Source organism: Hyla sarda, chromosome 10 (assembly GCF_029499605.1).
Source record: "Hyla sarda isolate aHylSar1 chromosome 10, aHylSar1.hap1, whole genome shotgun sequence".
Lineage (NCBI taxonomy): Eukaryota > Metazoa > Chordata > Amphibia > Anura > Hylidae > Hyla > Hyla sarda.
Window position 1 is genome coordinate 13,874,674 of NC_079198.1, and position 27,486 is coordinate 13,902,159.

At 45.2% G+C, this 27,486-nt stretch overlaps 1 protein-coding gene across 3 annotated transcripts; it reads right to left on the bottom strand.

The window, feature by feature from the left end:
• Positions 1–336: 336 nt before the first annotated feature.
• On the bottom strand, positions 337–27,486 carry LOC130293911 (urokinase plasminogen activator surface receptor-like). 3 transcript variants are annotated; one of them, XM_056543174.1, is made up of 8 exons: positions 25,724–25,959; positions 24,955–25,078; positions 20,075–20,188; positions 11,090–11,227; positions 10,710–10,850; positions 4,971–5,123; positions 2,526–2,657; positions 337–1,072 (listed from the first exon to the last, which is right to left on the bottom strand). In XM_056543174.1, the coding sequence occupies exons 3-8, from the start codon at positions 20,136–20,138 to the stop codon at positions 825–827; spliced, it is 876 nt and encodes a 291-aa protein (XP_056399149.1). In that variant the 5' UTR covers positions 20,139–20,188; positions 24,955–25,078; positions 25,724–25,959; the 3' UTR covers positions 337–824. The 3 variants fall into 3 exon arrangements, with proteins under 3 accessions (XP_056399149.1, XP_056399151.1, XP_056399152.1); XM_056543176.1 differs by lacking the exons at positions 24,955–25,078; positions 25,724–25,959 and adding an exon at positions 27,455–27,486; XM_056543177.1 differs by lacking the exons at positions 24,955–25,078; positions 25,724–25,959 and adding an exon at positions 20,632–20,728.

Genomic DNA, 27,486 nt, shown 5'->3' on the forward strand with positions numbered 1-27,486 from the left:
GGCGACGACCGTATCGCGCTGTTGCGCTTCCTCGGGCCCGAGGGGCCCGAGGAAGCGCAACAGCGCGATACGGTCGTCGCCCCGTGTTAGCACCTAAGAACCCCCCGCACAAGATCTGGTCCACCTTCCCTGCTCTCAAGTCTTGTCATTTTTGTACCTGAAGAAAGAAAGAAGTACCTAAAGAAAGAAGTACCTGTCTACAGCAAATGAAGTGGTGAGTGCTCCGTTATTTTCTTCTCTATGGGACTCATTTCTGCTATTCATTGTACATGAGAAGCACCACCTGAATAGACAGGGTACTTAAAGTACTAGACGAGGCTTACTGAATAACGCACCTATCTGAAAATGTTGCAAGTAGTAGTGCCAGGAAGTATCCTACTTTGAGAGTGGACATTTTTATAGAGAATATGTAAAAAAAAAAAATCTAAATTACAAATAATATTTATAACATAAAGCGGAAGAGAACTCAACGAGAAGTCATGGTTATGAAATAGTCAAATGTTGACCATTTAGTAGGAGTCGATGAAGTGATGGTGCCGGAGCTAGTGGTGGTCCCATTGATGTTCCATGGGTTTTAGGAATGCTAATCCAGTCTTCTATGAATTCCCGAAATTGGGATTTGGATCTGGTATTCCAGTGAACTGCATGTTGCATTACTCCCGGCTTCATGAGAATCAACTTAATAGACCCTCAAGGAAGGAACATGAGTCTAAAGCTCCAGTAGAACCAGTTTGTATCCAAAGTTAGGGCATAGTTTGAGTTCTTCAATATAAATAGCAATTCTTCTGTACAAGTCTTTCTTAGTTCTTTTCTGTCGGGTACTGCTAGGGAATGTGTCTCAGTATAGCATATAATAAACATATAAAGAAGGCCGGGAGCTGTAAGTCTGTGTGTAGTCTTGAGGAGCTACTGACCACAGTGGTAGTATTGGAGGTACTCCGTGTAAAGTTATTGCACATGCTTCCAGCGCAGCACTGGATCTCTGAAAATGTGGGTACTTCTTGGGAAGGGAACGTGGATGAGCAGAAGCCCACTGTAGAACAGCCTTTCATGATTGTATTCCGGTTCTTATCTAGAGGTCAACAAATGAAAAGTCAAGTCAAAACCATTCAAAAATAGCAGTAGTCTACTTGCTGGTGATCATTCTATAGACATAAGACAGCGACCAACTGATATGCTGATTGTACGAGTGAAGTACTGAATCTATTTATGGCTTTTTATGTAGTGTGTATTGCGGAGGGGGCTATTTTACGTATATGCATTCATGATGCCTGGGGCAAAATAAAACCTCAAAGAAGTTCAAGCATCTTCAAAATGAGGAAATATTTTTATGTTATTGTTGTGTTAGCTTGTAAAACAAGTAGAGTTAATTATATTTTACCTTACACCATAATTACAAAAACTATATATAACAACTATAACTCTGCCCCCTGTGTACAAGAATATAACTACTATAATACTGTTCCTATATACAAGAATATAACTACTATAATACTGCTCCTATATACAAGAATATAACTACTATAATACTGCTCCTATATACAAGAATATTACTACTATAATACTGCTCCTATATTCAAGAATATAACTACTATAATACTGCTCCTATATACAATAATATAACTACTATAATACTGTCTCCTATATACAAGAATATAACTACTATAATACTGCCTCCTATATACAAGAATATAACTACTATAATACTGCTCCTATATACAAGAATATAACTACTATAATACTGTCTCCTATATACAAGAATATAACTACTATAATACTGCTTCTATATACAAGAATATAACTGCTATAATACTGCTCCTATATACAAGAATATAACTACTATAACACTGCTCTTATATACAAAAATATAACTACTATAATACTGCTCCTATATACAAGAATAAAACTACTATAATACTACTCTTATATACAAGAATATAACTACTATTATACTGCTCCTATATACAAGAATATAACTACTATAATACTGCTCCTATATCTACTATAATACTGCTCCTATATACAAGAATATAACTACTATAATACTGCCCCCTATGAACAAGAATATAACTACTATAATACTGCTCCTATATACAAGAATATAACTACTATAATACTGCTCCTATATAGAAGAATATAACTACTATAATACTGCTCCTATATACAAGAATATAACTACTATAATACTGCCCCTATATATAAGAATATAACTACTATAATACTGCTCCTATATACAAGAATATAACTATTATAATACTGCCTCCTATGTACAAGAATATAACTACTATAATACTGCCTCCTATATACAAGAATATAACTACTATAATACTGCTCCTATATACAAGAATATAACTACTATAATACTGCTCCTATATACAAGAATATAACTACTATAATACTGCCACTTATTAGAATTATATGGCTACAATACCTTGAATATTATAATAGTGCACTATTGGTACCCTCCACTTATGGAATACATTACCCTTTTGTACTGTAAAGTATAATTTAAGGCCAGTGCTTACCAAATGCCTCCATGCATCGGATGAGCAGGCCTTTACACTGCACCGTAGTTTGGTTCTCTACGGCACACTCATTCTTTCCAGTCTCCAAACATCCAAAACATGTTATTCCATTGATGTTATTTAGGATAGGAACTGGGAAGGAAAACAATAAAAAAAAAAATACATAATTGTTAATGAATATAAGTCGGAACCCCCATTAAAAGCCCAAAGTAACATGTTGGTAATATTAGGAACCAAAAGGTTATCATTACTTGGTGAGAATTACCGTATATACTCGAGTATAAGCCGACCCCAATATAAGCCGAGGCCCCTAATTTCACACCAAAAACCCAGGGAAAATTATTGACTCGACTATAAGCCTAGGGTGGGAAATACATCATCCCCCCTGTCATCTTCCAGACCCCCGTCATTAACACCCCCGTCATCATCCCCCCCCCTTCATCATCACCCTGTCATCATCATCACCGCCTGTCAATCCCTTCTTCAGTGGTCTTCAACCTGCGGACCTCCAGATATTTCAAAACTACAACTCCCAGCATGCCCGGACAGCCATCGACTGTCCGGGCATGCTGGGAGTTGTAGTTTTGAAACATCTGGAGGTCCGCAGGTTGAAAACCACTTCTGGGCCTTCGTCATCATCCAGACCCCCCCCCCCTCCCCTTTAGTTTTCTACTCACCTCCCCTCGGTGGGAAGGAAGGGTGAGCTGATCAAGGCCATCTATGATGCAGGGACCGTCCGGTGGGGAGGGTTAGTCGTTCCGGGCTGTCCATCTTCACCGGGAGGCCCTCTTCTCCGGGCCGGCCCTGAACTAGTGACGTTGCCTTGACGACGACGCACAGGGACGTTCATGCGCAGGGACATCCTTGTGCGTCGTCTTCAAGGCCACGTCACTAGTCCGGGGCCGGGCCCGGAGCAGAGAAGAGGGCCTCCCGGTGAAGATGGACAGCCCGGAATGACTAACTCTCCCCACCGGACTGTCCCTGCAGCATAGATGGCCCGGACCAGCTCACCCTTCCTTCCCACCGAGGGGAGGCGAGTAGAAAACTAAAGGGGGGTCTGGATGATGACGAAGGCCCGTAAGTGGTCTTCCACCTGCGGACCTCCAGCCGATGGCTGTCCGGGCATGCTGGGAGTTGTAGTTTTGCAACATCTGGAGGTCCACAGGTTGAAGACCACTGAGAAGGGATTGACAGGGGAGAGTTCACTCAAGTATAAGTCGAGGGGGGCGTTTTCAGCACAAAAAATCGTGTATATACAGTACTTTATATGGCACAAAAACTTGAGTATATACGGTACTTTATCACTACAAGGAATGAGTAATGTATCAGTTCATTAACTAGAACCTGATATAATTCACAGAAAACCAAAGGATCTTTTTGATGACAGACCAATAATGAATCCTCTGTGCTGTGCGCCCTGGGCCAAGCAGATGTGTTACCTGGAGCTCCCTCTTCCCCCTTACAGCATGCACTGCCGCAATCAGAGGCAAAGAGAGACTGCAGCTGCATCCCCCTCCTCACGGTCTTCTATTTAAAGGGGTACTCCGTTGGAAAACAATTTTTTTCAAATCAACTGGTGCCAAAAGTTTAAGCAGATTTGTAAATTAGTTTTATATAAAAATCTTAATCCTTCCAGTACTTATCAGCTGCTGCATGCTGCAGAGTAAGTTGAGTTGCGCTCTCTGCTGACACCTCTGTCTGTATCAGGAACTGTCCAGAATAGGAGCAAATCACCATAGCAAACCTCTCCTTCTCTGGATAGTTCCTGACACAGACAGAGGTGTCAGCAGAGAACACTGTGGTCAGACAGAAAAGAACTATACAACTTCCTGTGTAGTATACAGCAGCTGTTAACTCTATGGAACCAGTTGATTGGAAAAAAAAATTATTGTCTTGCACCGGACTATCCATTTAATAAAATCTGCTATTGTTCACTACTCGCGGGTGTGCGCCTTTCTAGCCGTAATCGGATTCTTTGCCGGAATACTGCGGTAGCCTCGCCAGGTTATCCCAGAACCAGCTGTTTCCTCCTGATAGGTAAATCAAGGCTTCCCTCTCATCTATCATACCCCATAAATCTCAGGACAGATGTCCCTTGTGTAAATGCCAGTTTACCTACTGCTTTACATCCACAGTGCTGCAGTGTAATCCCTCCCTTCTCTTAAGTCTCTAGGCATGTCATCAGTATCAGCAGCAGATGTTCAGTGCTCAGTGTAACCCCTTCCTACATCATAATGACCAATATTAGTTATCTTGTCTAATCTGTACATTTATGACTGGCAATAGCCTTGCTATGTCCCATTATTCGAACACTGTTCTTCACCTGATGGGTTTGTGAACTTCCTAAAGTTGTGTGACATCACACTGCATGTTTAATTTTTGTTCTAGTGAATGGGATGTGTGAACATACCCCACAGGTCATAGAAGGGCCTTTGTTGTACTTACCAGATACTTGGGCACTATTGCAGAGATCCCTACTGCTGCAGCAGGAAAGATAAGTATAACGTTGGTATTTTCCTGTGTCGTAGGCAAAGAGATCGGTACATGCAGCGTTTCCTGATCCACAACCCTTCACATACGAAGTTCCAGAAACAACTCCTAAAAAGAAAACACAGCGCTGTTGACTGGATGAACCCAATGTATAATAAGCACAATAACAACTTACTGGGATTTATTTCCCATATAATGATGGCTCATGGGTATTTATGAATTATCCCACCAAGGACAGACTTTCCATGGCCATCCTTCAGGTACTCTATTACTTATGTTTAGGATAGTTCTTTGTTTTGGACTACAAGAATGCTATACCATAGGTACCTCTAAATCTCTGGAGACTATAGACACAAACACCCCCTCTTTACTAAGAATAAATTATTTACTGGCTGGGATGTAAGGGATTGGAAGTATATGACTGAAAATTGTTCGTGTTGAGCCAAGGCCATTGAGAATAGTGCTAAGAAACCAAAGAGAGTACATTAGGAAGGTGGAGAACATTCTTGGATTAATCTAAACATTTTTATATACTTTAACAGGGAGGTGCACACAGAGGCCCAGATTTATCAAATATCTTTCCATGCTTATTTGGGTGGTGGGTTTGACTTATTTATCAAGAAGGTGCGGCAGGGTGATGAATTTTGCGCAGCTCTGTTGTGGTGGGAAAAGCTCTACCACATACACTTTATCTAGACACTTGCGAGGGAGGGAAGTAGACACTTTCCCGGGTCCTGAATTTGGCAGATTAGGTGTTTTTACTTTCACAGGGGTGCCGGGACATTTTTACTTGCATTTTAGACGCTACAATCAAATTTGATTGCAGTGTCTAAGGGGTTAAAGCCGGGCATCCCCGTGATCGGTGATGTCTGGCATTAGTGATGGGTCCTGGTGGCAGATAGCTGCCAGGACCACCCAGCTATGACCTGCGCTCAGCTCCTGAGCACATGTTATAGAAGAGCGGGACGCTGTCATCCGCAAGAGGTTAAAGGTTGAATTGTGGAAGGTAGAAATTATTCTCACGCCTACTGGTAGGGGATGTAGCTTTGCGCCTAAAAAAGTACCTTTGCGCAAAAAATAGGTACATGTTTCCTTATGCCAGAAAAATTGCTCTTGGCCACTAGGTGCCTCACTCCTCATCAATCTGCTGTCCGCTGCCTGCTGCTTGTTTCTTATAACAGAGAGAGGAAGTGGGGCACTTAGCTACTGCAATGTGCAGGAAGGAAATTAAGATGATCAACGCTGTGCCTGAAAGGTAAATGAAGGCCTACCTTCCTTAGGACAAGTGTCCCTTGTGAAATGCCAATGTACCTACTACAGTATGTTCACAGTGCTGCACCAGCAACATTTCAGTGCTCAGTGTAACCTCTTCCTAGCTGTGCTGCTGCCATTTATTTAATTTCTTCGAAACCTTGTCAACTCAGTCACTGTTTTTAAGGGTTATTCTAACAAAGCATTGTAGATAAAAAAAAAATAATAATTAATAAAAAACAACTTTTAAAACAACAGTGGAGGACTCTCCATGGACCATGTCCATGAAAAGTAGTGGACACGAAACTGGAACCTATAGAAGATCTCAGTTTGACTGAATTTGTTCAATGTGATTATACCCCTACCCTTTGAAGTCATTGTCAGTCACACAGATTGGGGGGGGAATCTAGAACTCCGAAATAAATTTTGAAAGAATATTTTTTCCCTTGTCTACAGCTGAAAACCAGTGATCCAGCCGACACTTCAACTAGAGCTGTACATTTTTTTTTTCATTAGACAAGCGCTGCAAACAGCAATATGTAAATAGGAGAACAATTTCATGGAGTGTTAAGAAGAGATGGGATAAAGAGTTCTGATGCGCACATCAAAAACTGAATAGAAATTAAGCTGCAAGACTTTATTTCTAATGACAGGACGGCAGCCGGCACATGTGATTAAATGGCCTCCTGAGTGCGGCACTCGGCACAGCATGACTGGAAAATAGGCCATTGTAAGCCGATCACTGGGGCGCCAATGTACACTCGCAGAAAAAAATATATAAAGTTGAAGGAAAAACTTTACGTTCATACCTTGAGGGGGGGATTTAGAAGACAGTCGGGGCACAAGAAGATTTAATTCCTTTTGTTTTACCAAGAAGAGTTTTTGAAAGCCTCCGAAAAAGTCATTTAAAGGAAGAATCTTATAGTTATGTAAAATAGTGACACATATTTCCCCTCAAAAAAAAACAAAGTTTATTGTTTCTGTAACAGAAGTTTTCTGGTTTTATGTGACGTAATATATATATGAAAAGGTTTAAAGGATTAGAAAAACATGGCTGCCTTCTTACAAAAAAACAAAACAAAAGCGCCACATTTGTCTACTGGTTGTGGGTGGTATTACATTGAGCATGCTCCTATGCGCAAATAACAGGAAAGTATGTTTGGCCTTTATGAGCTGGGTAAAGTATGTTTGTGTCCTGTAATCTGGGTAAAGTATGTATGTTCTTTGTTTTCTGGGTAAAGCATGTTTGTCCCTTGTGAGCGGGGTAAAGTATGTTTGTCCCCTTTTTTTCTGGGTTAGGGATGTTTGTCTCTTGTGAGCTGGGTAAAGTATGTTTGTCCCCTTTTTTCTGGGTAAAGTATGTTTGTCCCTTGTGAGTGGGGTAAAGTATGTTTCTCCCCTTTTTTCTGGGTACAGTATGTTTATTTTTTGTGTTCTGGGTAAAGTATGTTTGTCCTCTTTTTTCTGGGTAAAGTATGTTTGTCCCTTGTGAGCTGGGTAAAGTTTGTTTGTCCCCTTTTTTCTGGGTAAAGTATGTTTGTTTTTTGTGTTCTGGGTAAAGTATGTTTGTCCCCTTCTTTTCTGGGTAAAGTATGTTTGTCCCTTTTGAGCTGGGTAAAGTATGTTTGTCCCTTTTGAGCGGGGTAATATATGTTTGTCCCCTTTTTTCTGGGTAAAGTATGTTTGTCCCATGTGAGTGGGGTAATATATGTTTGTCCCTTGTGTTCTAAGTAATGTATGTTTGTCTTGTGAGATGGGTAAAGTATATATGTCTCTTGTGAGCTGGGTAAAGTATATATGTCCCTTGTAAGCTGGGTAAATTATGTTTGTCCCTTGTGTGCTGGGTAAAGTATGTTTGTCCCTTGTGAGCTGAGTAAATTATGTTTGTCCCTTGTGAGCTGAGTAAAGTATGTTCGTCCCTTGTGTGCTGGGTAAAGTATGTTTGTCCATTGTGAGCTGGGTAAAGTATGTTTGTCCCCTGTGAGCTGGGTAAAGTATGTTTGTCCATTGTGAGCTGGGTAAATTATGTTTGTCCTTTGTGTGCTGGGTAAAGTATGTTTGTCCCTTGTGTGCTGGGTAAAGTATGTTTGTCCATTGTGAGCTGGGTAAAGTATGTTTGTCCCTTGTGTGCTGGGTAAAGTATGTTTGTCCATTGTGAGCTGGGTAAATTATGTTTGTCCCTTGTGTGCTGGGTAAAGTATGTTTGTCCCTTGTGAGCTGAGTAAATTATGTTTGTCCCTTGTGAGCTGAGTAAAGTATGTTTGTCCCTTGTGTGCTGGGTAAAGTATGTTTGTCCATTGTGAGCTGGGTAAATTATGTTTGTCCCTTGTGTGCTGGGTAAAGTATGTTTGTCCCTTGTGAGCTGAGTAAATTATGTTTGTCCCTTGTGAGCTGAGTAAACTATGTTTGTCCCTTGTGAGCTGGGTAAAGTATGTTTGTCCATTGTGAGCTGGGTAAAGTATGTTTGTCCCTTGTGTGCTGGGTAAAGTATGTTTGTCCCTTGTAAGCTGGGTAAATTATGTTTGTCCCTTGTGAGCTGAGTAAAGTATGTTTGTCCCTTGTGTTCTGGGTAAAGTATATTTGTCCCTCGTGAGCTGGGTAAAGTATGTTTGTCCCTTGTGTTCTGGGTAAAGTATATTTGTTCCTCGTGAGCTGGGTAAAGTATATTTGTCCCTTGTGTTCTGGGTAAAGTATGTTTGTCCCTAGTGTGCTGGGTAAAGTATATTTGTCCCTTGTGTGCTGGGTAAAGTATATTTGTCCCTTGTGTTCTGGGTAAAGTATATTTGTCCCTTGTGTTCTGGGTAAAGTATATTTGTCCCTTGTGTTCTGGGTAAAGTATGTTTGTCCTTTGTGTGCTGGGTAAAGTATATTTGTCCCTTGTGTTCTGGGTAAAGTATATTTGTCCCTTGTGTTCTGGGTAAAGTATATTTGTCCCTTGTGTTCTGGGTAAAGTATATTTGTCCCTTGTGTTCTGGGTAAAGTATGTTTGTCCCTTGTGTTCTGGGTAAAGTATATTTGTCCCTTGTGTTCTGGGTAAAGTATATTTGTCCCTTGTGTTCTGGGTAAAGTATGTTTGTCCTTTGTGTGCTGGGTAAAGTATATTTGTCCCTTGTGTGCTGGGTAAAGTATATTTGTCCCTTGTGTGCTGGGTAAAGTATATTTGTCCCTTGTGTTCTGGGTAAAGTATATTTATCCCTTGTGTGCTGGGTAAAGTATATTTGTCCCTTGTGTGCTGGGTAAAGTATATTTGTCCCTTGTGTTCTGGGTAAAGTATGTTTGTCCTTTGTGTGCTGGGTAAAGTATGTTTGTCCTTTGTGTGCTGGGTTAAGTATGTTTGTCCCTCGTGAGTTGGGTAAAGTATATTTATCCCTTGTGTGCTGGGTAAAGTATGTTTGTCTTTTGTGTGGTGGGTAAAGTATGTTTGTCCTTTGTGTGCTGGGTAAAGTATGTTTGTCCTTTGTGTGCTGGGTTAAGTATGTTTGTCCCTCGTGAGTTGGGTAAAGTATATTTATCCCTTGTGTGCTGGGTAAAGTATGTTTGTCTTTTGTGTGGTGGGTAAAGTATATTTGTCCCTTGTGAGCTGGGTAAAGTATATTTGTCCCTTGTGTGCTGGGTAAAGTATGTTTGTCCCTTGTGTGCTGGGTAAAGTATATTTGTCCCTTGTGTTCTGGGTAAAGTATATTTATCCCTTGTGTTCTGGGTAAAGTATATTTATCCCTTGTGTTCTGGGTAAAGTATATTTATCCCTTGTGTTCTGGGTAAAGTATATTTATCCCTTGTGTGCTGGGTAAAGTATGTTTGTCTTTTGTGTGGTGGGTAAAGTATATTTGTCCCTTGTGTGCTGGGTAAAGTATATTTGTCCCTTGTGTGCTGGGTAAAGTATGTTTGTCCCTTGTGTGCTGGGTAAAGTATATTTGTCCCTTGTGTTCTGGGTAAAGTATATTTATCCCTTGTGTTCTGGGTAAAGTATATTTATCCCTTGTGTTCTGGGTAAAGTATATTTATCCCTTGTGTGCTGGGTAAAGTATGTTTGTCTTTTGTGTGGTGGGTAAAGTATATTTGTCCCTTGTGAGCTGGGTAAAGTATGTTTGTCCCTTGTGTGCTGGGTAAAGTATGTTTGTCCCTTGTGTGCTGGGTAAAGTATATTTGTCCCTTGTGTTCTGGGTAAAGTATATTTATCCCTTGTGTTCTGGGTAAAGTATATTTATCCCTTGTGTTCTGGGTAAAGTATATTTATCCCTTGTGTTCTGGGTAAAGTATATTTGTCCCTTGTGTGCTGGGTAAAGTATATTTGTCACATGTGTAGGTATATGATGGTTCGGAATATCAAATAGTCTTGTATCCCAGGGATTCCAGATTATTGGAATGCTATATACCATAGCTCCATATAGTGGCCACTGAAATTTGTTGACCCCAAATACAACATAACATCCCAGCTCTCACCGTTTGTGAATTCCCTGGTGACCAGATCCACGCAGTTGTTGTTGACTTCATCACAAAATAAGCTTTGGAATGGAGACGAGCAGGAAAACGTGGAGCTTTTACAAGAATTGCATTGTATGCGATTAGAGAAAACTGGAGCAGCTAAGAAAGGGAAAAAATAAATATATGGGTCATATTCGTATTCTTCCAGTTGCGCAATTCCTAACAAAGCAACGCAATATTTAATGGATAAGGAGCAAATGGCAATGCAAACTTTTGTTATTAATCAACATAGACCTCCATAAAGTAAAGATCATATGATGAAAGGGAACCTGTCACAACCATAACCTGTCGACCCCCCCCAACGTTCCCCTATAGCCATAGACGTTGCGGATACTTACTGGAGTACCGGTTGAGATTGCAGAAGTTGGTCTCGCAGCACGTCGCACTCATGTAGATGGCTCGATTCCCTATATCAATGATTGAGGTCTGGTTGCACATTTCGGTGGTGGAGCAGCCCTTCATCACGGTGTTACTATCTGCAGGGGACAAACGAGATGAATTCAGAATCCACACATTTCTAGGGAGCGTGAATGGAGGGGGTGTGGCGTGACGTCACTTCCCCAGTCCCGGAAACCCGGAGGTTTCCGAAACTGGAGACGCAGCTCCCGCATTCTATGGATGCATGGAAGATCGCATGTCTATGGATAGGGGATAAAATGTTTTTTTCCCGGAATAACCCTTTAACAGAGCAAGAGCATAGGTAAATGAGTAGAGCAGTGGGGACAATCCCTTTATGAAGACAGGCCCTTTCCATATGCCCTATTAGGACTTCATAGAGGATGGTGCTGCTCTGGACCCCCATGTATAACCAGAATTTGTGAGAGCTGCCGTCACTCTGGTGAACCAAAGTTTGTCCCTATATGACATGGTTGCCTACACATTTTCTCCACATAGGCTGTGGGTTTCTGAAGATGATCTGCAGTGATCAGTTGATCAACAGGTCTGCGTCTACTTAAAGCGGGTACTCCGGTGGAAAACTTTTTTTTAAAAATTAATTGGTGCCAGAAAGTTAAACAGATTTGTAAATTACTTCTATTAAAAAATCTTTACCCTTCCAGTACTTTTTAGCAGCTGTATGCTACAGAGGAAATTATTTTCTTTTTAAATTTCTTTTTTGTCTTGTCCACAGTGCTCTCTGCTGACACCTCTGTCCATGTCAGGAACTGTCCAGAGCAGGATAGGTTTGCTATGGGGATTTTCTCCTGCTCTGGACAGTTCCTGATATGGGCCTCAGGTGTCAGCAGAGAGCACTGTGGACAAGACAAAAAAGAAATTCAAAAAGAAAAAAATTTCCTCTGTAGCATACAGCTGCTAAAAAGTACTGGAAGGGTAAAGATTTTTTTAATAGAAGTGATTTACAAATCTGTTTAACTTTCTGGCACTGGTTGATGGAGGAGTACCCCTTTAAAGAGGTGTTAAGACCCCCTTTAACTGGCATGTACACGACTTTACGTACACCCTAATTTTCCAATAAGAATGCCTGCTGTGTTTCGTACTCTTTTATTCTACCGGGTGGAGGGATGCCGTCATGGTAAATATGTGCCTTAGTAGAGATTTATAGCCAACCGGGATATCAAGGGGTCTAAAATCATTCTGCAGCAAGTACGTCAGCAGCGTCTGGAATGTCTCACCATTGTGACAATAATATACAGATTTTCCCCGGCTTGGGGGCCTACCGTAAATTTATGACTATGACAGAACCAGTCTAGACAACTTCAGTCCCACAACAGTCTCAACAATATAACATAGGTATGTGTGTCATCGCAATGTTCTGTCATCTGTAAGGCCAATGTGTTGGGAAGATTTTCTCTCTTTTTTCATTGTGTTTTGCCTTGAATATGATACATTTCAGCCATACTCCACATTGTTCTGGGCTACCAGAGTCCCCACCCCCAGGGTGATCAAAGACGGGGATGGCAATCAAATGGATAATACTTGGTACACATGTTATTCAAATATTGGCTAGTTAAATTAATCCTAACCTACCCCCTTACGTGAGGGTGTGGGGGGGGGGGGGTTCTCTCAAGTCCTATGGGACTTCCAATACCTTACTTTGCATCTGCCAGGGTGAGAACGTCAGTTAGCCTTGCATCTCTCGCAAAGCCACTCCCCCTCCCACAAAGCCATACCCTTTTACATTTTTGACCCTTTTTGTGCATCAGTCTAGCTTGCAAGTCACACCCACTCCCAAAAAGCCACACCTTCTATTTTCGGCCTGTAACATATCCATCAAGTTCAACCCATATCCCTAATGAGTCCCTACTGAGTTGATCCAGAGGAAGGCAAAAAACCCTCATACTAGAGGTAAAAATTCCTTCCCGACTCCCAATATGGCATCAGAATAAATCTCTGGATCAACGTTCTATCCCTATAAATCTAATATACATAACCTGTAATGTTATTATTCTCCAAAAAGGCATCCAGACCCCTTTTGAATTATTTTACAGAGTTCACCATGACCACCTCTTCAGGCAGAGAATTCCACAGTCTCACTGCTCTTACAGTAAAGAACCCCCCGTCTGTGCTGGTGTAGAAACCTTCTTTCCTCTAGACGTAGAGGATGCCCCCTTGTTATAGATACAGTCCTGGGTATAAATAGATCATGGAGAGATCTCTGTACTGTCCCCTGATATATTTATACATAGTTAGTAGGTCGCCCCTAAGCCTTCTTTTTTCTAAACTATATAACCCTAATTCTGATAATCTTTCTGTGTACTGTAGTCCTCCCATTCCCCATATTACTCTGGTTGGCCGTCTTTGAACCCTCTCCAGCTCCACTATATCTTTCTTGTACACTAGTGCCCAGTACTGTACACAGTATTCTATGTGTGGTCTGACCAGTACTGTACACAGTATTCAATGTGTGATCTGACCAGTACTGTACACAGTATTCAATGTGTGATCTGACCAGTACTGTACACAGTATTCTATGTGTGGTCTGACCAGTACTGTACACAGTATTCAATGTGTGATCTGACCAGTACTGTACACAGTATTCTATGTGTGGTCTGACCAGTACTGTACACAGTATTCTATGTGTGGTCTGACCAGTACTGTACACAGTATTCTATGTGTGGTCTGACCAGTACTGTACACAGTATTCTATGTGTGGTCTGACTAGTACTGTACACAGTATTCTATGTGTGGTCTGACCAGTACTGTGCACAGTATTCTATGTGTGGTCTGACCAGTACTGTACACAGTATTCTATGTGTGGTCTGACCAGTACTGTACACAGTATTCTATGTGTGGTCTGACCAGTACTGTACACAGTATTCTATGTGTGGTCTGACTAGTGATTTGTACAGCGGTAGAATTATTTCCTTGTCGTGGGCATCTATGCCCCTATTGATGCACCCCATGATTTTATTTGCCTTGGCAGCAGCTGCCCGACACTGGTCCCTACAGCTAAATTTACTGTTAACTAAGACCTTTAAGTCCTTTTCCACACCAGTCGTCCCCAGTGTTCTCCCATTTAATACATAATCCCAGCCCGAATTATTCCTCCCCATGTGCATAACCTTACATTTATCAGTGTTGAACCTCATCTGCCACTTCCCAGCCCAAACCTCCAACCTATCCCGATCCATTTGTAACAGTGCACTGTCCTCTATTATGTTATTTACTATACATAGTGCACTGTCCTCTATAGTGTTTACTGCTTTACAGAGTTTAGTATCATCTGCACAGATTGCTACTTTACTCTTCAACCCCTTAACAAGGTCATTAAAGGGGTTATCCTGGAAAAAAACCTTTTTTTTTATATGTCAACTGGCTCCAGAAAGTTAAACAGATTTGTAAATTAAACCTTACTGCAAATATCTATTTTACCGAAGAAGGAACCTATGGAAGTTCCAAAACGCATCTAATATAGATTTAGCACCGCCACCACTGTAGTACTACTATACTGCATTTTATTTTATGTCGCTTTCTACTAATTATTTTTTTTATTTTTTTGGAGTCCTTGTCCATACCTTTTGGGAAACCTCAGACCTGTCGCGCAGACTTTACACGAGGCAGATGCTGGCTCGCCGACTTTATCTACTTGCACACTGCCATATGTGCCGGCCAGCGCAACAAGAACCACATACCGCAGCGCAGGAAGAACTACACACCACAGCCAGCACCGCGGTCCCAGCGAGATACCCCGGCCTCGCCACATCCAGGTCTGCATACTAAGGGGGCTCGGGAAACTCCGCTAGCAGCCGCTCTCACTGCAAGAACCAGGGAGGACTCGCTTAAATGGCTAAGGGTGAGCGGAACCGTGTACCAGTATCTATTACAGGATCATCTTTTATTTCATTTGCACATTATTGATGAACATTGTTAACAATCGCCACAATCTTTGCATACATACCGCATGTTTATTCCATGATCTACATCATTCCGCATTATGCACAGAAATAATCTTTCCCCCCTTCATATTGGAACATTGGAAGATTATTATCAGCATTGTCTTTACTGCAGTTGAGTGGTGCCCCCCCCCCCCACACACACACAAACATTTTTTTCAGCTTTTTAAGGTTTTATATATATTTTATGCTGCTTTTCTTTGCATCATCATTTATCTTACCATAACCACCCACAAGGGCCCTGTGGGTGGACTGTGTATATACATTTGACCGCTTCTTTTATTTAATACAATAAATTAATTGATTTTTAACTCATATTTATCCATATATTTTTTAGACCTTGAGCTCCAAATTCCTTTTGTTTCCCTCTCGTATATCCTCCCGCAGTGCGGGCTTCAGACTCGATTTCACATAAAGACAAACTCCTCCCTCTTTCCGTTTTGGCCGATCTTTCCCGAATAGACTACAACCCTGTATGTAGACCGCCCAGTCACAGATATCATCCAACCAAGTCTCTGTTATACCCACATGTTATAATATTCTTCCTTGTTTTTTCTTCCTATGAAGCCTATCCCTATTAACTATTCTAACCCCTCCCTCAGCTCTACCCCCAGGTAGATTAATAAGTCCCCCCTCTCTATCTACACTATCTTCCCCCTCTATGTTGTAAGTTCCCTCCCTCCCAGTCCCTAGTTTAAACACTCCTCCACCCTTCTAGCCATCTTCTCCCCAAGAACAGCGGCACCCTCCCCATTGAGGTGCAGCCCGTCCCTACAGTAGAGCCGGTATCCGACAGCAAAGTCAGCCCAGTTCTCCATGAACCCAAACCCCTCCTTCCTACACCAGCTTCTGGGCCACTTGTTTACCTCCCTAATCTCCCGCTGCCTCTCTGGTGCGGCTCGTGGTGCAGGTTATATTTCCGAAAATATTACCTTGGAGGTCCTTGCCTTAAACTTGCTGTCTAAGTCCCTGAAATCCTTTTTTAGGAAACTCCACCTACCTCTTACTTTGTCATTGGTGCCAATATGTTCCATGACTGCTGGATCCTCTCCAGCCCCACCCAGCAACCTGTCAACCCGATCCGCGATGTGCCGAACTCAAGCGCCAGGAAGACAACACACTGTTCGGCGATCCCAGTCTTTGTGACAGATCGCCCTGTCTGTCCCCCTAATAATTGAGTCCCCCACTACGAGTACCTGTCTGGCCTGCCCTGCACTCCTCCCTCGCTCCTTACTTGAGCAGACACCCCCCTGGCGGTCAGAGGCAGAGTCCTGCTGCAGTACTGCTAGCTCTGAAATGGCATCCCCCTCATCCGCCAACTGGGCAAACTTGTTGGGGTCTGCCAGATTAGGACTAGCCTCCCTGACACTTTTCCCTCTACCCCCTTTTCTAACTGTACCCCAGCTAGCTGCCTGACTGTCCTGCACCTCCGTCCCACTATCCTCCCCAACTCTACCCCAGAGAGTACTTGCTCAGTTGTCAATGCATCTCAATGTTGCCAGTTGCTCCTCTAGATCCAGGATCTGGGCTTCCAAATGAACAACTTGCACATATCTCGCACAAGAATATGCACAATCAAACTGCAGTTCAAGCATTGCATACATTGTGCAAGATGCACACTGGACTGCTTTTTCCAACATGGAGGCCATACTAGATTTGGGGATTGAAAAAATTTACAGTAAAAAAAAACTATCAAATATTTCAATTAAACTCCCTGAATTTAAAGTCCCTCTCACTTGTATACTTACACTCACTTATATACTTCACACTCTTGTATACAGACACACAATCACTAGCTCAGACAATTGCTTAGTATACTTTCTTTTATAGGTACCAGACACAACCTCTCTCTTCCACTGCCTGGAAGTGAATGCAAACTAAAAAAAAAAACTCTCTGCACTCTCTTTATCGCAACTCAGCCCCACCTGAGGATCGGGATATGGGGACGGGATATGAGGACGAAATATGAGTAGGGGATATAAGGACGGGATATGAGTACAGGAAATGAGGAGGAGATATGAGGACGGCATATGAGGATGGGATATGAGGATGGGATATGAGGACAGGATATGAGGATGGGATATGAGGTCGAGATATGAGGATGAGATATAAGGTCAGGATATAAGGATGGGATATAAGGTCACGGTAGCGCTGCTGCCAGACACGATGGCCGCAAGTGCACTATTGCCCCATCCTCCCCTGCTGGCTCTGCTGCGGTTCCCATCCGGGGACGCGCCCGCATGCGAACGCCTGGCCGTCACTCACCTCCCCGCATCTCTGTCTCCTCCGCTCTCCCTGGCCTTACATGCATCCCCGCCTCTTAGGGCACGCGTGCCGGCTTCCTGTGATTTAAAGAGCCAGCGCACCATTGATTGGTGCTTGTTTGGTCCTGACCTTATATAATCCCACACTTCCTCTTGACCCCTGCCTGATCTTTGTGCCATTCAACAGAAAGCGTTTGTGTTTTGCCTTGCCGTGTATTTGACCCTATTGCTATGTATCCTGACCTTGCTCCTGTGCCGCCTGCTCTCTGACCTCTCACTACGTGACCTGACCTTGCCACAGTGCTGCCAGTCCTGACCTCCTGCTTGTCCCTCACTACGACTCTGTATCATTCCTTCTGTGCCACGCATCTCCTCAGCAGCCTTTGAGGATGAGTTGTGTCAGAGGTAGCGACCTGGGAACCGCCTGCCACAGCAAGTCCATCCTGCTTTGCGGCTCTGGTGAAAACCAGCGGCTCCTTAGACTCCACTCCCTGGTACGGCTCACACCATCGTCCACAACAGGTATAGTGGATCTACACCACCAACTGTTACAGTCGGGATATTAGGACAAGATGTGAGGATGGGTTATGAGGTCGTAATATGAGGATGGGATATGAGGATGGGTTATGAGGTCGGGATATGAGGTCAGGATATAAGGATGGGATATGAGGTCGGGATATGAGGACAAGATATGAGGTCGAGATATGAGGACAGAATACAAGGAGGGGATATGAGGTCTTTATATGAGGACAGAATATGAGGATGGGTTATGAGGTCGGGATATGAGGTCAGGATATGAGGAGGGGAAATGAGGATGGGTTATGAGGTCGAGATATGAGGTCAGGATATAAAGACAAGAGCATCATTGTTGTTTTTATTTTCCACAAGGATTAGGTAGGAAAAATCGGGAAACGCCAGGCACTCTGCTAGTGACTTATTAAGATATTAATTGGCCATGAGAGATACCAGGTTATTGTCTTTCTATGACCTCTGCCCCTTTTTGTCCTTAATTGTTGGATGCAGTGAAGGACTCCAGACATCGTCTTCCTTTTAGCCTCCATCCTGTATTATCTTATTTGCTGTTTTTTAACTTCTGGAAGCTTGAAGTCTCTTGTGTTGGAGTGAAATGAACTGTAAGACTGCTGAAGGGCTGGAAGGAGCACGGAGACGCATGAGTGGGCAGGTCTTTGGTCCATTGAACCTTTAAAAAATTCATAAACTGGCACCAGCTAAATGCCCATAAGATGGATTTCTAGAATAATAACAGTACAGAATGGCCATTATCTAGATCTACGTATGTAGCAAATCTGGGATGGAAATGGGATGTAGTTAAATGCTCCAAATACTTTCATTCATTGCACCGCTATGGAGCTGTGTTAACCCTTTCTCTGCCAGGGATGTACTGCATACAGAAAGTCGGTGTATGGGTAAAGGTGGGTTGTCTCCTAAGCATAGCCCCTCTCTGTATGCTGAAGTAGGACATGTAGAGGGGGGACTAAAACAAAAAACAGACAGCGCTCCGTAGTGTGATACCGTTATCAAACGGAATAAGGATGGTAGAAGTGGTGCTTACCACACAGAGTTACACTCCACCAAGTGTAACCATGGATAAAGGCAATAGTGTTGGGTGCCTGCAGCCGCTCCACGTCCAATTTGATATGAATACAAAAGTAACCTCCAATATAGCGACGGGATTCAAAGGCGCTGGACACACAAGTAGGGATCAAGGTTTAATCACCCATGATGCAATGCGTTTCACAGTAAGACTTCATCAGGCATACCCAGGTGAAGCATGCAATATATAGGGCTCATGGATTAACCCTTCAAGCAACAGGCTTAAAGGGACCATGCCTCCCACACATAAAACACCAATATTTATAGAAAGAATTAATAAAAAATGTAACTAAGAATGGAAAATAAAATAAATATAAAATAATTTAAATAAAAAATAATAATAATGATTAAAATGAATTAAAAATGAATGAATATGAAACCCTAAATGACATAAAACTAAATGTGTCACCTAGCAATTGTTTTTACAATCGTATTTGTATATATATTTTTATATGTGTGGGAGGCATGGTCCGTTTAAGCCTGTTGCTTGAAGGGTTAATCCATGAGCCCTATATATTGCATGCTTCACCTGGGTATGCCTGATGAAGTCTTACTGTGAAACGCGTTCCTGGGACACATACCAGTCCTGCAGTGTTCAGCGGTCATTGACAGGGCTGCAGGCAGGTCCAAAGCCCTCTGTGAGGAGTCAGAGCAGAGAGAGGGAGGGAGTGGGAGGAGTCATCACAGTGTGGAGAAGAGAGGGACACGCCCCATGCCTCTGCATGGACAGAAACCTCACTGAGCAATGATGGCAAAGTAAATAAAGGTAATTCTGAGAGAAATATAGGTCGTAGACACATAAACATTTGATATACATGATCAGGATGAGGTACTGAGCAACATATAACAACCTTTTTTTTGGGGGGGGGGTTCTGACACTTGAAGGCAGGACACGACTACACAGGGTTTGTTTGTAGTCTGTAGCCATGGAGACACATGGTTACAGACAAACGAGTTATATATACGCAAAATAGTAAAGATATTAAATCAAGCCTCATAGTGAAGTTGGTTTTGTTGTAGATCGGGTCTTGCTGTCAGTCAGTCATGGATGGAGGAGCCTTGGTTATGGAGTAGCCATTCATACATGTCTCACCTAGTGATCTGTAAGCCAGGGAGATGCAGGTGGTTTCATAAGACGGACAGGTCCTGGCTACCATACGACACGATGAGCTGGTACCAATGCACTGTAAGCATTTCAGGCAGAGCACTATGGAGAGAAACAGACATGGTAAGACAATGGCCTGGTTGTATGGCCTTCTAGTATGAAGCCTTCATATTTTATTGATTCTCGGATATCTAGGTCTTCTAAATGGAAAACAGATACTGGATTACAACCATAAACCAGCGCCTGTGAGATATCCTGGAAATCTTGGATACTATGACTCTGATTTATCAAAAATGGATGAGAAAAACTGGAGAGCAACCAATCACAGCTCAGCTTTCACTTTACCACAGCTCCTCAATATATGAAAGCTGAGCTGCCATTGGTTGCTGTGGGAAAATCTCTAAATATTTTAGAGGGCCGATATCTTGGTGGAATTTTAATCTCAAAACTTTTCATGGTAGAAATTCGATTTTGAGAGCCTCCACTATACAGGCTCTTGTGTTACATAATAAGGAACTGAGCGAATTCTGCAAAAAAACAAAAACCTTCAGTTTAATCGTAGCCTTGGGCTCCGTTTACATGGATGATTTTTAAAGGGGTATTTCGCCCTTAGACATCTTATCCCCTAGCCAAAGGATTCTGTGCCGGGTGCTGCTGGGTTTCCAAGACGGAGACGTGACATCACGCCACACCCCCTTGTGACATCACACCACACCCCCTTCATTCATATCTATGGGAGGGGGCGTGACGGACGTCACGCCCCCTCCCATAGACATGAATGGAGGGGCGTGGCGTGACATCACAAGGGGGCGTGGCGTCACAAGGTTTGTTCCATAGCATCCATCTGATTGTTTGCTACAATGTATCAGCGCATGCAAAAGATTTACTCTAATGCTATGGCCACATCTGCATGGAAGATTCCATTAAATTCAATAAAAAATGGCGGACAAAATCTCAGCATGCAGCCGCATATTATCTAGGGAAATGATGGTCACCCCCCTTTGTAGTTAACAAGGTCTGTCTGGCGCTGTTGCTGTCTGTCATGTGACCTACAGCTGTCGCTTTTTTTCCTCCAACAGAATAAATCAAAGAAAATGCTGACACATGTGTGGACAAACCCTAAGCAATACAATGGTAGCTAAAGCAAAGCTTTGAGAAGAAATAGGTCTTGTCGGAGATTAGCTCTGTAGAACGAGTCAAATGACAAATAGATAGCAGTCAGGGGCATTGAGGTAACATTTATTAAAGGAGTAGTCCAGTGGTGACCCAGTGGTGAACAACTTATCCCCTATCCTAAGGATAGGGGATAAGTTGCAGATCATGGGGGTCCGACCGCTGGGGCCCCCTGCGATCTCCTGTACGGAGGCCCGACAGCCCGCGTGAAGGGGGCGTGTCGGCCTCCACACGAAGCGGCGGCCGACACGCCCCCTCAATACAACTCTATGGCAGAGCCGAAGCGCTGCCTCCGGCAAACTCCGGCTCTGCCGTAGAGATGTATTGAGGGGGCGTGTCGGCCGCCGCTTCGTGCGGGGGTCGACACCCGCTATCTGGCCGGAGAGCCTGGCCCCCGTACAGACAGATCGTAGGGGGCCCCAGCGTTCGGACCCCCCGCGGTCTCAAACTTATCCCCTATCCTTAGGATAGGGGATAAGTTTTTCACCACTAGACTACCCCTTTAAGGGCTTCTCTTGACTTTATTTTTCAGTAACAAAACAAATATAGCCTTCACACTAAGCCATAAACACAAAAATAAATCCTGGTTGCCCAGCGCTAACTATACAGATAAATGTCACGATTCGGCTTCCAGGTAGTGGATCCTCTGTGTCAGCGAGGGATTGGCGTGGACCGTGCTAGTGGACCGGTTCTAAGAGGCTACTGGTTTTCACCAGAGCCCGCCGCAAAGCGGGATGGTCTTGCTGCGGCAGTAGCAACCAGGTCGTATCCACTAGCAACGGCTCTACCTCGCTGACTGCTGAGAAGGCGTGGGACAGAAGGACTAGGCAGAGGCAAGGTCAGACGTAGCAGAAGGTCGGGGGCAGGCGGCAAGGTTCGTAGTCAGGATGGGTAGCAGAAGTTCAGGTACACAGGCTTTGGACACACTAAACGCTTTCACTGGCACAAGGCAACAAGATCCGGCAAGGAAGGGAAGGGGAAGTGAGGTTATATAGACAGGTGCACAGGTGGGAGCTAATTAAGCTAATTGGGCCAGGCACCAATCATTGGTGCACTGGCCCTTTAAGTCTCAGAGAGCTGGCGCGCGCGCGCCCTAGAGAGCGGAGCCGCGCGCGCCAGCACATGACAGCAGGGAACCGGGACGGGTAAGTGACCTGGGATGCGATTCGCGAGCGGGCGCGTCCCGCTGTGCGAATCGCATCCCCAACGGCCATGACAGTGCAGCGCTCCCGGTCAGCGGGACTGACCGGGGCGCTGCAGGGAGAAAGACGCCGTGAGCGCTCCGGGGAGGAGCGGGGACCCGGAGCGCTAGGCGTAACAGTACCCCCCCCCTTAGGTCTCCCCTTCTCTTTGTCCGGTAACTGCCTCCCCTGGGATGAGGACACCGGGAAAGAATGGAGGGTTTCCTCAACGGCAGGCAGTACAGCAGGAGTGGGAATGGGGAGGGAGGGCAGAGGGCGAGGCCTGGCACGGGGCAGTGTGACACCAGGACGGGGGCCATGAGGAGGCACAGAGGTTTGCCTGACGGGACTGGGAGGGGGGGAGAGGCACTTCCTATGGCAGGCAGAGTCCCAGTTCTTTATCTCCCCGGTGGTCCAATCAAGGGTGGGGGAATGAAGCCGGAGCCATGGCAGACCGAGGAGGACCTCAGAGGTACAGTTGGGGAGAATGAAGAACTCAATCCTTTCGTGGTGGGGTCCGATAGACATCAGGAGGGGTTCTGTGCGGTAACGCACGGTGCAGTCCAATCTGGCTCCGTTGACCGCGGAAATGTAGAGCGGTTTGGCGAGACGGGTCACCGGGATGCTGAATTTATTAACAAAGGACTCCAAAATAAAATTCCCGGAGGCACCAGAGTCCAAGCAGGCCACGGCTGAGAGGGAGGAGTTGGCTGTAGGAGAAATCCGCACGGGCACCGTGAGATGTGGAGAAGAAGACATAGAACCAAGAGATGCCACACCCACGTGAGCTGGGTGCGTGCGTGCGTTTCCCAGGCGTGGAGGACGGATAGGGCAATCCACCAAGAAATGCTCGGTACTGGCACAGTACAGACAGAGATTTTCTTCTCTACGGCGATTCCTCTCTTCCTGGGTCAGGCGAGACCGATCCACTTGCATGGCCTCCTCGGCGGGAGGCCCAGGCATAGACTGCAAAGGATGCTGTGGGAGAGGTGCCCAGAGATCTAAGTCTTTTTCCTGGCGGAGCTCTTGGTGTCGCTCAGAAAAACGCATGTCAATGCGGGTAGCCAAATGGATGAGTTCTTGGAGGTTGGCAGGAATCTCTCGTGCGGCCAGCACATCCTTGATGCGACTGGATAGGCCTTTTTTAAAGGTCGCGCAGAGAGCCTCATTATTCCAGGATAGTTCAGAAGCAAAAGTACGGAATTGTATGGCGTACTCGCCAACGGAAGAATTACCCTGGACCAGGTTCAACAGGGCAGTCTCGGCAGAAGAAGCTCGGGCTGGCTCCTCGAAGACACTCCGGAGTTCAGCGAAGAAGGCCTGGACTGTGGCTGTGGCAGGATCATTGCGGTCCCAGAGCGGTGTGGCCCAAGACAAGGCCTTTCCTGAAAGAAGGCTTACTACGAACGCCACCTTAGACCGTTCTGAAGGAAACAAGTCCGACAACATCTCCATATGCAGGGAACACTGAGACAAAAATCCACGGCAGAGTTTAGAGTCCCCATCAAATTTGTCCGGCAGGGACAAGCGGAGGTTAGGAGCGGCCACTCGCTGCGGAGGAGGTGCAGGAGCTGGCGGAGGAGATGGTTGCTGCTGTAGCAGAGGCAGAAGTTGCTGTAACATGGCGGTCAACTGCGACAGCTGCTGTCCTTGTTGGGCAATCTGCTGCGATTGCTGAGCGACCACCGTGGGAAGATCAGCGAGACTTGGCAGCGGCACCTCAGCGGGATCCATGGCCGGATCTACTGTCACGATTCGGCTTCCAGGTAGTGGATCCTCTGTGTCAGCGAGGGATTGGCGTGGACCGTGCTAGTGGACCGGTTCTAAGAGGCTACTGGTTTTCACCAGAGCCCGCCGCAAAGCGGGATGGTCTTGCTGCGGCAGTAGCAACCAGGTCGTATCCACTAGCAACGGCTCTACCTCGCTGACTGCTGAGAAGGCGTGGGACAGAAGGACTAGGCAGAGGCAAGGTCAGACGTAGCAGAAGGTCGGGGGCAGGCGGCAAGGTTCGTAGTCAGGATGGGTAGCAGAAGTTCAGGTACACAGGCTTTGGACACACTAAACGCTTTCACTGGCACAAGGCAACAAGATCCGGCAAGGAAGGGAAGGGGAAGTGAGGTTATATAGACAGGTGCACAGGTGGGAGCTAATTAAGCTAATTGGGCCAGGCACCAATCATTGGTGCACTGGCCCTTTAAGTCTCAGAGAGCTGGCGCGCGCGCGCCCTAGAGAGCGGAGCCGCGCGCGCCAGCACATGACAGCAGGGAACCGGGACGGGTAAGTGACCTGGGATGCGATTCGCGAGCGGGCGCGTCCCGCTGTGCGAATCGCATCCCCAACGGCCATGACAGTGCAGCGCTCCCGGTCAGCGGGACTGACCGGGGCGCTGCAGGGAGAAAGACGCCGTGAGCGCTCCGGGGAGGAGCGGGGACCCGGAGCGCTAGGCGTAACAATAAACAACAGGTGGCTTACTACCAGCCACCCAACACAACAGTCAATAAATATGTTACTCACACAGATTAAAATGTCCTTTTATTTAAGGCTGCAAATGTCCGGGTTCTAACTCTCATCAGAGGTTCTGGTTCCTCACAGTATTTCTCCTCGATTTTAAAGCCCAGTGACGAGCTGTCTTCAGCACCTGTGTTGATTTAGTCTAGTCTGTAAACTTGGAGTGGCTCAGAAAAGCCCCCACTACCTAACCTACCTAGCCCGATAATAAGACTTGCCAGCTAAGTCTTGCCAGGGATTTTAACTCTTTTGGGACTTCACATTGATTTCCTTGGATGAGACATGCACTTCCAGAAACCTTGTATCCACATATGACAGGTACCCTTAGGGAAATATAGTGGTCCCAGATGACCATTCCCGTCACTGTCCCACATTCTTTAATTTTTTTTTTTTAAACTTCTGTAAACTTCTGGTTATGAACAGCAAATGCTTACAGCAAACAGAGTTTTTAAAAAGGGCGAGGAATTGCAAAATGAAGTATATTTAGAATAATGAAGAACCTTTCGTTAAACCGTGATCATATGGGAAATTCTGGTTCCCATATGAATTCTGGTTTCTGCAAGTACATGTTGTTTTTGTGTAATTAAAAGTTATACAGATTTCCAATATGATTTTGTAACACTTTCTGATGGTTGCTGCTACACAAGAGGACCTTTCGTTGTCCTCAGTGCTGCAGTGTAATCTCAACCCTCCCCCCTCCTTATAGCAGCAGTTTAGTGTAACCCCTTCCTTGATGTGATGCTACTGTTTGTCTTATTTTCTGCTCATATAGTACCTTGCAAACCCAGTGCTTCAGTATATGGCCTGGTTCATATTGCCGTCGGACTCCTCTATTCATCAATCCGGCCAGAAGGACGGGAGCTTAGCGGAAGAAAAATTGCACAAGCTCTATTTTTTTCTCCACTAAAATCCTGCAAAATTACCTGGGCACTGACGGACCCCAAGCAAGTGAATGGGGTCAGTAATGATCCGGTAGTAGCCGTAGCATCTGACCCGTTTCTGAGCCATTTCAAAAAGCAGATCGGCTCTTTAAAGTAGTACTCCGCCTCTAGACATCTAATCCCCTATCCAAAGGATAGGGGACAAGATGTCTGATCGCGAGGTTCCTGCTGCTGGAGACCCTGCAATCTCGGCTGCGGCACCCCAAACATGCGATGCATGGAGCGAACTTCGCTCCGTGCTGGACCCTGGGCTAGGCACGGGGGCAATGAAGACACGGACGCCAGGTTACGGACAACGGTAGCTTTACTGAAGGTAGACAATTGGTGCTGTCTATACAGTTCAGCCAGGGCCCAAGGAGGTGACCAGTGACACAGAGACCTCGCAGGATTGCTGGGACTTGTAGTAGACAGGAGTATTTAGTGCAGGCCACGCTGTGTAGCCAGAAGACTTGACTGACAGGACAGTGGCTTCAGCTTCCTTTGCACTTGACTTGAGGCTGCAAGACTGGACTTAAAGGGGTTCTCCGGCGCTAAGACATCTTATACCCTATCCAAAGGATAGGGGATGAGATGCCTGACCGCGGGGGTCCCGCCGTGCTCGCTCCAGGTCTGATTACTAGCGATCACAGGGACGGAGCATAGTGAAGTCACGGCTCCGCCCCGTGTGATGTCACGGCTCCGTCCCCTCAATGCAAGCCTACGGAGGGGGCGTCACGCCCCCTCCGTAGGCTTGCATTGAGGGGACGGAGCCGTGACATCACACGGGGCGGAGCCGTGACTTCACTATGCTCCGTCCCTGTGATCACCACATTCCGGGGGCTGATGCTAACAGGGTGCGGCGTGGAAGATCACGGGGGTCCCCAGCGACGGGACCCCCGCGGTCAGGCATCTTATCCTTTGGATAGGGGATAAGATGTCTTAGCGCTGGAGTACCCCTTTAAGGCCTCCAATGTTCTGGACAAACATACTAAGATGACTTGACTGCACTGGACCTCAGGAATAGGGGTGAGGCTAGCTCCGCCCAGGGTTTATATGGGGGTGACTAGCAGGGAGCACATAGGTCACCTTTGGGGTCAGCTGGTCACTAGTACCTCCTGGGTGACAATCACATGGTACATTTATTAAAGATACAACACAGGACACTGCCTGACAGGACAGGAAAGGTACGGGGCAACATCATCCCGTACTGGGCCACCACAACTTCATAACATATTTCATAAAAACAATCTCTGACGACTCAAGCACATCATGAAGACGACATCATTTTGGGAGTGTTAGGTAAAAGTGCAAATGTTTTCTCTAGCAGGAAGTGTTTTGTGGTGCGGCCCCTTGTGATCCGGATTGAGCCCTCGGGCCCCGGGGCTGTGACATCTGCTCTTTTCAGTGTATGAGGGAGTGGACGTCATGGCAGAGGCTGCGCCACAATACGTGATGAAAAGATGTCTGCTGAGATTTAAAGAGACAATAGCGACACATTCTGCAAAGGCCATAAGTACTGTGAGCTGCCACCGCCGGGCCCAGCCCTACATGCCTCAGATTGTTAGTGAACCTAAACTCAAACATACATGGGGGACCTGGTCGTCATATTTCACGCTTT